Here is a 12,768-nt window from a genome sequence, read left to right on the forward strand (position 1 = left end):
AGTGGAGTAGCGTGGTGGAGTATGCTCCATACCCCCTCCGGTTGATTGAGGGGAGGCCTGTGCCCAGCAGTGGGACGTGTACAGGTTGTTTATGTAATGTTATGAATGGTCGCTTCTAGTAATTCTTTACCTCTCTGAGGATATCACTTTCAATGGTTAAACAAAGTCTGTTGTATAACCGAGGGTTTAGTTACGCCGAGATAATGAAACGTTGTTCCGAGCTTTAATATACTTCGCAATCTTTGCAATGAGCTACAGTAAGTGATTAATGTTAGCATATTATACTCTTGGAGTTGCTATTGTCAGGGATTTCCGTGGATGGTTGTGCTTGGTTATCGTCAGCACCGCCTATGTAGTATCAAATATCTTACTTAAAAAAATATATGCAGAAGGATTGTACAAATTTTGTACTGAAATGTACTTATCGTCATCATCTCCCTAGCATTGTCAAGTTTTTCACAGAGCCCGCTTCTACTGAAATGTTCTAAGACAATAAATATTTGTATTTAAAACCTTTGACCGCTAAATGCTATGTCTCATACACCGGCCATCCTGACGTCAGAACCGTTGGAATGAATGAATAAAAACTTTACTGCACTCACAAACAGGTACAAGGAAAATTTAAAAGTAGACAAACGCGACCCTATCACGATCGATAAAAGCGATCTCTTCCAGACAACCTAACCAACAAAGTGCGTAACGAATACTGAGGGGGATGATTCAGTTCATGATTCTGAGTTCTAGTGGAATTTTCCGTCGGAAAATTCACGAAATGTTTAATGTGTATTTTAAATGTTTTGAGTCCCATATTTACTTTTGCAACGGATAATTCCACTTGATATCAACTCGAAATCATAGTGTGAATCATCCCTCAAAGTTTTCGTTATGTATACAGACTGCAGTGTAGCACGCAAATAGATAGGTTTTTATATATTATTTCCTTTTAAATTTAAATTCATTTATTCGATATTATTTTCTCCCCGTTTGAAAAGCAAGCCGATTTACAAAACGTCACATTTTACAGATATTGGCTCAGCCTTGTTGACTTTAAGACTAAGGTGTTTTATACCTTAAAAGATTTGAGTGCGTTTTACCACGATCCCGCCTGGTCTAAAGCAGCGATGTGGTCTAAGGTGGAGCACACAAACTCAAATAGTACCTATTCACTCTTGCCTTGAAAATCCCCAAATAATATATGTATCGGGGAACAATGACGCTGGAAGAGAATTTCATTCTTTAGCAGTTCGCAAAATGAAGAAGGAAACGAGTCTAGCGATTCGAAGACGGATCGATAGATCACATATGGATGGAATCACATTTGGAAGTACTCATAAAACTGAAAATTATAAGCTACAAGATAAATTTATAGAAAATATATTCTATTCTATTCTATTACAAAAGTTCCATAGGTCCTGTTAGATAGAACAGAATCAATCGGCCCAAACACGACCGATACCGTCACAACACTGACTTCTGTACTTTGACAGATCTAACGCGTACTGCTCCTTGAAGCTATCGCAAAGACGGATTTCAAATCAATCTTTAACATCAGTAGATTGATGAAAACAAGAATGCTGCTTCTATGCTGTTCTGGGAGCAAATAAAAAACATAGAACACGTTCAGCTGCTTGTCTTCCCGGGCATGTCGTAAAAACCGACAGAGGGATTGCGTCTTCTAACATGATGGACTAATGTTATGGGCGATAGGCTGATCCCTTATCACCATAAGGTTCATCATATCCATCTTAGGACTTCGTATCAACAGTGGCTGCAAGTTGTCTTTGATTACTTGTGGCTCTGCCCACCCCATTTGGGATTACGGGCGTGAATTTATGTATGTATGTATGAAAACAAGAACAAAACAGTACCTATTCTGCAACGTATTCTGTAAGTGACAAGATTTAAATCGGGGGGCACGGCAGTGTCCCCGCCAAGTCGAGTGCGAAGCAAACACTTCCATCCCCTTTTCATTACTTTTTAGAGATAAACAAACAGCACCATCGAGACTTGGCTAGTTTTTTACAGAATGTTTTTAGTAGGATATTCTCTTACAAATTCTAGAACTTTACCTTCACTTTATACATCGATAAAAGTGAAGTGTTATCTAGAATTTGCGAGACCGAGTCGGGATTTTACAGCACGATAGGCGGTCAGAGACCTATGGCAGAACAGCAAAATATTCTGCAAAAGCTTCCACAGCCGATCGACATGTCGTGTCAACCAATCTACTTGTGAGCTGATCAATGCTATCTCTTCTCCCATCGCATCAAGTACCGACAACCGCTGGTTAAGTAGATCGATACCGCACTCATTCGTGAACGTCAGAACTGCCTATGTAGTATATCTTAATGAATGCAGAAGGATTGTAAGCATTTGCAATTTAGTTTTAACTTCGTTTTAGTACATTTAAGTAATTTTGTCTTCTTCTTATCGTGTCGATGGCAAACTAAATAGTATCGGCCCAAAACTTGTAATTTTGTACTTTTTACAAGACGCACGCACAACAAGGAAAGAGAGGAAGACCAAGAAGAGCTTTTTATAATATTGTACGAATACTGTGCAATTTTAACAATATTATACACATACGAATCAAATTGATAACTTGCTTCTTTTTGAAGTCGGTTAGGAAAAAATAGCTCGGGTCGGCAAAAAGCTCAAAATGCTCACTAGAAACTAGAACACTCCATATTCTCCACCACGCTGCTCCACTCTGGGTTGATAGAGCTTGTCTATAAAGTCACATATAGTGTAACACAGAACCTTCTTCTTTTTTAAGTCGGACAAGATGATTCTGGCGTGATTAGCACATGCCATTTACTTTTCAGTCTATATGAACGTAATATAACTGTCAAACAGCATAAAAATATCGTAGTAAATGTGATCCAGGCAATTATTTAGCAATGAAGGTGTGTCCATGGATAATTTACATCCGGGCGTATTGTCTCGTCGGTTGCGTCTAATGAACGCGGGAACGAATGACAAGCCGCCATGTTGACAGGGTTGCCAGACTAATTAATATTGTTCGCAAATGGGGAAGTTGAGGAATAAAATTTTACCAGTTTAATTTAAATGTAAATTGATTTAGAAGTTGTGACGTAATTTTTATTAGAAACTTTTAACTTGTGGAATAAAACTGGTCGTGATTTTATTTATAATGCAAATATTATTTTTTGTTTGTAATTGGAAGGAATGCTTAATGAATATAAAGTGGGAAAATCTAATAAGACAGGAAACATTTTAAGAACGGTTCTTATTATTGAAACTTTTTGATATTATAAAATGTTTTACACTTAAGTAAACAAGTATAGTCATTTGGTTCGGATTTGCCTCCACAGTTTTCTTTGTTTGGAAGTTCACCGTGTAAAGTTTTCAAAAAGTCGAGAGAAATGGTCAAGTAATAAACGGAGCTATTAGTGAAAGTGCTTCCAAGTAGTCTATTAAACTTTACTGTTAGTTAATTGAATAGTAATATAGTGCTAGTGACATCGTAACGAATACTGAGGGAGATGATTCAGACCATGATTCTGAGTTGATATCAAGTGGAATTTCCTGTCGGAAAATTCATGAAAATTAATGTGTTTTTTTAAATTATTTTCCATTCCATACTTTTGCGACGGTAAATTCCACTTGATATCAACTCAGAATCATGCCCTGAATCATCCTTCAAAGTTTTCGTTACGATGTCACTAACACCCAGTATACTAAGCAGAACGACAAGCCACTTTCATATCGAAATAAATTAACCCGATCGGGACTCAAACCTGGAAACTTTAATATGATAGTTAAGGTGTGCAGAAACATTCACTTAAAGGTTACAGTTTCAATTAAAAAAAAAACACATTACACCCACACACACTTCTTTGAAAATAAAATAGAATAAACTTGCAGCGTAAGTTTCTCACAAATGGCAACCCTGCCGCGGACAATGGCGGGAAAATGTGACGTCACGAGCGGAGTGTTCCGACGCAGTTTGTTGCCTCCATTGTGCCTCGCAGATGGCTGCGGGTTCCATTAAATCAATGTCGTCATAGATAAATAAAAGCGGTGTCACTATTGACCAGTGAAGGACTTAAAAATATGAAGTCTTATTACGTGTCACTAAGAACTTAAATATGCATCCTACAGCAAAGTGACAGTAGAGTCCTTCTTAAAATCTTTTTTTTTTTATTGTTGATAACATTTTACATAATGATACAATTGAATCGCATTGCTAAACCTTGCAGGTTTGTCTCAATGCAATATTCCGCTATTGTAACAGTTTTTATTTCAGAAGTATACTACTAATTAATTACACTATTGAATAAATAAATTATATAAGTACGTCAAATACATACATAGACGAAAGGACCGGTAGAATAGGTAATTCGCCACAAGTGAGGCGCATCATACCTACGTATGAGCGGGCGATTCTTAAAATTATATGGTGCAAACCTTTGTTACCAATGTTGCATTGTCCTTAGTTTTCGTAATATATTGAAGTGTGCAGTTGTTTGGGAACGACATCAAATGATCTATCGTCTAGAGCTCTCCATGCGCAATGTGATAAAATTATCGATGGATTCAATAAATTTTGTCGAAATCGATAAGTTTGTTTTTTCCCCTAACATGCGTGGCACGTGATTTTATTCGTATTTTGACAACCCACACGATAGAAGAAGATCAGGGAAATGTATTATTCTATCAGAAGATCTCCCTGGAGTTGATCTGCCATGAATTATATGGAAGTCTTTAGATATACTTCGTACATGGGTCATGGATAGGTGACTTATTTGGGTACACATATTAGCACTAATCAACAAAACGACATAATTATATCGTCAGAATCGATAAAATGACCGTGACAAATCTAATATTATCATATTGCGCATGTTAGCCCTACTTGATTCCAAATATCCCCGCACCTTCATAGGTTCTCTTTGTTCGGCAGACCTGTGTACGAAGTCTATTCAAAGACTTCCAGGTAATTCACGGCAGATCAAGTCCAGGAGGATCTTCTGATAGAGCAATACATTTCCCTGATAATAATAATTGGGTACTTTCCTAGGTCAAATATACATTATGAAATTCTGATTACTAAATAAAGACAGATCTCAAGGTGTGAAAAAACGTTTTCTTTTTTCTATTTAACTTATTTATGAATTTTAATAAAGAAAAATTACATTTTGTCACGTTTTTCTACGACGTCACAGGTTGCTCTTTCATACAAATTACATAGTAATTTCGTGTTTTGATGTATAATAAAAAGTAACTGAATTGATTAGTTGTAAACTACCCTACTGTCTCTTTTAGGATACACTACCTTTGTCCTGTGGTCTAATTAATCGTCCTGCATTTAATTTAACGGATTAATCTACAGGGCAAAAGACATAAAACTTACCTAGTTATAATACGTGTCTCATAAAGCCAATATGTCGATTGAAACGTTGATTGAAATATCATTGAATGTTGACGTTTTAAAGATATGGTCAATATAAGTTGGCTATTTCATGAAATATGATCATTTCATGAAATGATCGAGCACATCATGAAATGATCAATGCTAAGATCTGGCCACGACGTATAGATAACAAGTAATATTTGACTCAATAATGCAAGTACGGTTATTTCAACCAGACTACTTTTCGCAAGAAAGCCCGTCGGCAATGGTATTTAACTCGACCTTTACAATCGTAACTTTCATTTTTTGCAAATGTTATTTTAATATTTTTTCCTCAGTTGTAGTTACCGCAGCTATTTATAAATACACTCATACCTTTATTCCACAGCTTAAATAATTAAACAGCATAGTGGCACCAGTCATTGGCCATTACTAAAATATCAAGTACCCAAATTAATTAATGACTTACCTACTAGCCTTAAAAATGAAATCACTGAACTTAACATTAAATACAAACTAAAGCACCATTCCTTAAATCAGGAAAAATATTAGAGAAACCGCAAAAACCTCCTGTGTGTCGCGCTGTCCGGTAGTTACGTGTGACGCGCGGGGTGAAGCTGATGCAGCGAATTAGTTTTTGTGTACTTCGTTTGCAAGTATATAAATTCCTACCTACATGTTCTTTATTTATTGTACTATTTGTTCGAGCATGATATTATATTGCAAATTGGAAGCGACGATGGTGAATGTCGGTGTACGGACAAACCAAAGTTGGTTTTTGTTGCACCGTCAATTGTAAAAAAATGTATTAAGTACTGTACTTATTTTTAATAAATAATAATAGCAACGGCATAATAAAGTACCCAATAGGATGCCCTTGCATGAAGACCAGTGATGTGCCGTTCCCGAGAATATTCCCAAAGTGGGAATGTTCCCGTTGTAACTCTTTAATGGTGAGAACGCTGGCTGTGTTTCTTTATGAACTTGTTCGTGTAATAAAGCTCTTATAAAGAAAAAAAGAAAGAAAGAAAATATTTATTTCCACAAAAGAAAAAATAAAAATAAAAAAAATAAAATAAATTTTATAAAATAAATAATAATTAATTTATTAATTAATATTTTTTTATATATTTTTTTTATCACATATCCTTTTCGCCTTTTTACTGCCGGGAATTTCCCTAAAATGGGAACATTCCTGGGCACATCACTGATGAAGACATTTCCCAAAAACCAAGTGTAATTTAGTAAAAGAACTGGAGACTAGCAAGCTACTGCGCTTCTTTTTGCATTAATTTCTTTTTTAAATTCTTCATGTAGGGTTAGTTTACTACATTTTTGACACAAGGTAGTCAACCATCTTCATCTACAGCACACCCGGACACTTCATACAAACAACCTCGTTTTACACAGACACCACACATTGACGTTATCGTACACGTGCATCTGTGTGTGTGACGTCTGACACCATACGATACAAGACTAAACTATGTCCGAGGGGGTGTGAGGTAAACCTAGCTCAGACGCTGGTGTTATTCTTCTATCGTGTGGGTTGTGAAGTGGATTACCAACCTCATCAACCCTGGTATCAGCCCTCGACATCCCTTACATAAAGTATTTCATATCCAGCGGAATCGCACAAACTACGGAAGCAACGATTTTACTTCACGAGCACTTAATGTTTATAATAATACATTTAGTGATTTTGACATTTATGCTTTATCGAAACCTTCTTTTAAGAAACTTGTACTCGAGAGGTTATCTAAATTATAAATTAGAAGCATATAAATAACCATCATGTAGTTAAATCCATATTATATTTATAATATAATATAATAATTACTTAGATATATTGTGCTATTATGTTAATATGTATGTATTTATTTTTTTATTTCATTGTCTTTTGTATAGGTATAATACAATACAATATAATATAAAATACGTAAGTAAATGTTTTCGTAAGTAATTATCACACATTACATCGCACTACACACATACACACACACACACACGTGCGCGTACACGGTTCATTTAAATTTGCATGTTATGATATCCTGTTATTGGCGAAGAAATTTTGTACATGTATTATATAAGAAAACGACTATTGTTAATGCTGTTGGATATCTAAATAAATAAATAAATCAGGGTTATTATTGAGCCGCACAAAGGCCCCTGACACCTGGCCCCTCAGACGCTGGTGGGGAGCGGAGAGTTGCCGTGCTCTACGTAGTATTATTCCTTATTCTATGTCTGAAGATATAACACCCATTGTCAATCCTGGTCATCAGGCTATCGTTCGTATAATGGCCCATTATGTTACAATCGACCCAATCCCTTTTTCGGCTTTTACAACACGCCTGGGAAAACACACAGCTGAACACATGTGTCTGCTGGTCTTAATAGATTCTATGTAAACAGTTCTCTCGTCAAGAAAACATATTAATATTGAAAATACTTTGCAAACAAGGAAGCAATTATACCTACTTGCAAACAAAAATAAGCCTTTTAATCATGAGCTTTAAGTAGGCATAGGGAAATTCGTCGGAACTTCCACGTGCGAGATTCGAGTACTCTCGACAATAAGAAAGAAAACAATAAGAGGAGACACGATTGTTACACGAGAGACATATACCATTATACAGGAAGATAGGTAATATGTGTAGCTTCGACGTGAGACGTGACAAAAACATAACTGGTAAGAGATTGATCGTATCGGCTTGGGCGATTCATTGCATCGTCCCAATGCTATGAGATCATAGTATTGAATGCCATGAGACGTTAATCGCATCGTGTGGAATGTCCCTGAGATTTACATGTAGATTTTGCGATGGCACGGATTATGTGGCTTCACTCTTATATTCTTTTTACCTTCAGCTTCTCCAATATTTTCCACGCTTCGATAGAGCAAGCGACTTTACAACTTTACTTTAAAACAAGAATCGTCTGCTCCGTTAAACATCTTCTACCGAAAGTTATTTAAAATGCTAAATTCAACTTTCTCGTCTATACTTATGACGTCTGAGAGCGACTAAACATAAATTTGAGTTAAATTGCAGCTATATAGCCGAGTGTAGTTTTCAAGAGCTCCTCCTGGCTTTGCAGCCGCCGCTGTAATTGGAAATCTTGTTTTAGCAGATGCAAAATACGTCTCAATTTAAACTTATCCAACCATTAGTGCCATAATCCGTTTTGTGAGTTATGCAGCTCAACTTTGATATTTCCCATCTTAATGAAATGTAAATACTAAAATAAAGTACTTACTTGCAATAGTACAGCCTGCCATCTCTCCCGGTGTGCACCGTCCACCCTTCTTTCAGTTCTACTTGTAGCCTTTCGAGTGCTGCTTCATCTTCCACTGCCGTCGAAGGTCGAGGGCTGCCACTGAGTCTTGGACTTCCATACTTGGGACTGGCTCCCAGTTTCGGGCTGTTACCGCCCAACTTGGGGCTGTTAGAACTCGAGGGCCCATCGCTTAAGCTCGGGCTACCCGTCAGCCTAGCGCTGAGACTAGGGCTGGGGTTGGGCCGAGGACTCGGGGCGAGTTTGGGACTGGCCGCGCCGCTGGGACCAGGCGACGACGACGCCTGCTGCAGCAGCATCTCTTCCACGTCATCGCACCATTTTAAACTCTACCCCGATCTGTAAACCAAAGAAAAGAAAACATCAATTTTAAAACCGTTTTTACATAACATCATAACAGTTGAATAACAAAAGACAACCCCCATTTCCCCTAAGCGCCAGCAGGTACAAATGAAATGCCAGACACTCAAAAAACGTTCTAAAAAGAAACAAGCAAATGAAACGGCCTCGTTGGCGAGCTCTGCCTAAAAATGGCAACACCGATTAAAACTGGCCGCAAAAAGTCCACGGAAAATGCCGCCCAAATTGCCGAGAAAAAAGAAAGCCGGCGTTCCCGCGCAAACCGTAATCGCTGGAACGCGACAGACGAAATGTGAATGAGAATGTTCGCCATTTTAGCGATGACATTTTGTTTATTTCCACATTTTATTGGCTGTTCGATAACGGCTTAGGATTAGGTTATATTCTGGAAGCATTTGGAAGTGACGCTTTCGCTGTACGCGGAATCAGCAAATGGAACTGAACCGACAAAGCTTTGAATCGTAAGCTGCGCAGTTTGTTTTTACGTGAAAGGATTGCAGTATTATTTTTATTTTTTTGTGCAAAATGGCGGGATTATTTTCATCGTGTTTCTTCTCTATGGGGCGCTGTCACAGCGGTGTAATTTGTCTTGTCTCTGGCCGGAGCATTCCCCTCAAGTTGTCGGAGTTCGTGCAAGAATCCCTATCAATAAAAAGTACGTAAAGAGTTTCCTCTGGAGGCAATTTATTCTGTCTGATTTCATTTAGTTTGCGTAAGTACTATAATTATGTTCAGGGTTTAAATGATTTACCGCTCACGAAAATTTTACCAACAAAATGTTTGGAGTAAAACTAAACTTGATATTTTTGTTGGTAATAAATTAGCGGACAGTATCCTGTGGTAAGATAACGGACACCGGGAACAAAGGATGGAATAGAGGCGAAGTTTTTGTTATATAGATAATGTACCTAATGTTGTTTAGTTTAAAATTTAGTTTTGACGAACTAAGTACGTAGATGAACTTATTTATTTCAGTAAAATACATAAACAGGTTATTTTTTGTTATTTTTTTGACATGAGTTATACTACTTTAGGTTTTTACTACTTTTACCTACAAAAAGTAACTACTTGGCCAGACAAATGGGGGGTGCCGAGTCTCTCCCGGTGTAAATTATGAATTGTTTGCATAGTTATATCTTAAGTAAGCACTTTCCTGACACATTAATGTTTATAGAAGATTTTTTTTTTATTACCTATAATAGTTACTTAATGATTTAAACATGTGTAACAGATAAGTAAAGCCTTACTTACTTACTGATGTAAGTAAGTAGTCGTTACATGAGCCATGTCAGGGGGCCTTTGGCGGCTCAATAATAACCCTGACACCAGGGTTGATGAGGTTGGTGAGTCACTTTACAACCCACACGATAATAAGAAGATGAGGGACTTTCCGATCGAAACTTGAGTTGTTTTGGGTTGTGATGTGGAATATCAACCTCATCAACGCTGGTATCAGGGTTATTTTTGAGCCGCCAAAGGCCCCTGACATGGCTCATGTAACGATTACTCACTTTTATCAGTAAATAATAACCGAGACGGCTTACCGTGCCTTCCGAAGCACGGATCGTCTTACTTTCGGAAAATCAGGTGATCAGCCTGTAGTGTCCTAACCAAACTAAGGATGATATTGTGATATGTTCCCACCAGGATTCGAACCCGAGGACTCCGGATCGTGAGTCCAACGCTCAACCATTGGACCACCGAGGCCGCCCCTCATTAGATTTCACTATATTTTTTGCACTTGTTCAATAAATACTGTTTTGCAAAGTAGAAATCTTATGACTCAATTTCTGTGATGACATCAGTACAAATATAAAAAAAACTAGTAGCTTTGACGATTCAAATAGTTTTTGTTCATTTTTTAATTGTATTTGGTATATTGACCTCTGTGGTGTAACGGTGAAAGATCTTGACCTTCAAATCAGATGTCTTTATTCGGTTCCCGATCCGAGCAATTTATGAATATATTTTTCTTAATTTTATGTTATTTTTTTTTGGTAACTTTTTTACTATATTAATTTTTATATATTTTTGAATATAATAACTTACAAATGCCAATTAAAAAGCCTTTACACCGTGGTGCAATTTATGAATATATATTTCTTAATTTTTTTTTTTGGGTAGCTTTTTTGTAATGTTGAATTTTTTATTATATTATTGATTGATATTTTTTTTTATTGATTTTTATACATTTGTTAATATATAATAACTTCAAACGCCAATTAAAAAGCTACCATCTTTACATCTCGTGGTGCAATGCATATGGTTTTTTTTAAATATATTTCTTCATCATCATCATCAGCCGTACGACGCCCACTGTTGGGCATAGGCCTCCCCCAAGGATCTCGAGTCAGTGGGGTGTATAAGTTTGTCACGAAATAGATTTAACATAAACAACCATGTTTTTTTTAAATAAAACGTTTATTCATTTCAAAACGTTCCTATTCTTTTTTATGAAAATAACAAAAACACTTAGCAACATAACAAATTCAACAAATAACAACTTAAACATCGTTAGTCTTGGTTTAACCCTTGTGGTGCCAGCTCTTGTGGTGTTCGTGACCGCCCTTCTTGCCGTGATCATGGTGACCGTGATGGTGCTCGTGGTGACCGTGTTCCCCGTGATGACCTTTGTGGTGATGGTGATGACCTCCGTGCTCATGATGACCCTTCTTGCCATGGTGATGCTCATGGTGACCTCCGTGCTTGTGTCCTTTGTGATGATGACCGCCCTTCTTGTAGCCACCCTCGTGATGGTGTCCTCCATGATGCTCATGATGACCCTTGTCCCCGTGATGATGATGGAAGTGTTTATGCTTCTTGAACTCGTCATGCTTCTCAACGCCGTGATGTCCTTTCGTGTCGTGTCCTTTGTGGAAGTGTCCGTGCTCGTGATGCCCGTGGCCGTGGTCACCTTTCTCCCCGTGATGGTGATGATGATGGTGCCCTTCATCATGATGATGATGCTTCTTGTGGCCGCCGTGCTCGCCGTGATGCCCCTTATGCCCTTCGTGGTGGTGGTGACCGTGTTTCCCGTGATGATGCTCGTGATGACCTTTACAAAAAACAAATACTTTATAGCACTAAACAAGGAAACGGTGCAACTTATCTATTTGCATGGCAATTGGCAACCAGAGTAATATTAATAATAATATTTTTTGAATTTTTATTATAAATTATTAATGAATTTATTTTTTTATTTTTATTATTGTATATTATGTTCTTGACAGTTCACACTGGCGTATTGATATCAATTTAAATTATGACTTCTAACAGCTGTTGTAAATATTTTTTTTCATGTTACCTTTGTGTCCCTTGTGGTGGTGATCGCCGTGTTCGTGGTGATGGTGACCGTGGTGCTCGTGACCACCACCCTTGTCCCACTTCCCACCATGATGGGAAGCTGCGGTTTCTAAGTCCGCATCTCGCTTCTCCCTCAAATCCCTAGCTGATACAACAGCCAAGAGGACCAGAAGCCCACAAGCTACCACAAGACCTCTCATGGTTGGAACAGTTGCTGAATGATAGATAGATCGACAGCCAATGATGTTTTATACTGAAGTGGTTAAGCAAGTTATCAGTTTCTCTAAGTCAAGAACACCGTTCAAGGTCGTCACAGGTAATGACTTCCACTTCCAGCTCTCCATTTCTAAGTCTTTCCGAAATAACGTTTCAGTATTCGCTATGCCGTTTTTGTGGAGCGACGCATTGACAGACAGACGGAAATGTAATTT

At 37.6% G+C, this 12,768-nt stretch overlaps 2 protein-coding genes across 3 annotated transcripts in view; both read right to left on the reverse strand.

Moving 5' to 3' along the window:
• Nucleotides 1-12,768, reverse strand: part of LOC126371433 (uncharacterized) — a 335,692-nt gene that overhangs the window by 210,773 nt on the left and 112,151 nt on the right. For both annotated transcript variants that reach the window (XR_007567041.1, XM_050016716.1), the window contains exon 2: nucleotides 8,636-9,013. Coding sequence is in view for 1 of the 2 variants with exons in the window: in XM_050016716.1 (XP_049872673.1) it covers nucleotides 8,636-8,973 (338 nt within the window). In the remaining variant the exon portion in view is untranslated. The remainder of the gene's footprint in view (nucleotides 1-8,635; nucleotides 9,014-12,768) is intronic.
• On the reverse strand, nucleotides 11,560-12,537 carry LOC126371583 (histidine-rich glycoprotein-like). Its single transcript, XM_050016905.1, has 2 exons — nucleotides 12,339-12,537; nucleotides 11,560-12,089 (listed from the first exon to the last, which is right to left on the reverse strand). Exons 1-2 carry the CDS (start codon nucleotides 12,535-12,537, stop codon nucleotides 11,560-11,562), a joined length of 729 nt encoding a protein of 242 aa, XP_049872862.1.

Source organism: Pectinophora gossypiella, chromosome 12 (genome assembly GCF_024362695.1).
Source record: "Pectinophora gossypiella chromosome 12, ilPecGoss1.1, whole genome shotgun sequence".
Taxonomy (NCBI): domain Eukaryota; kingdom Metazoa; phylum Arthropoda; class Insecta; order Lepidoptera; family Gelechiidae; genus Pectinophora; species Pectinophora gossypiella.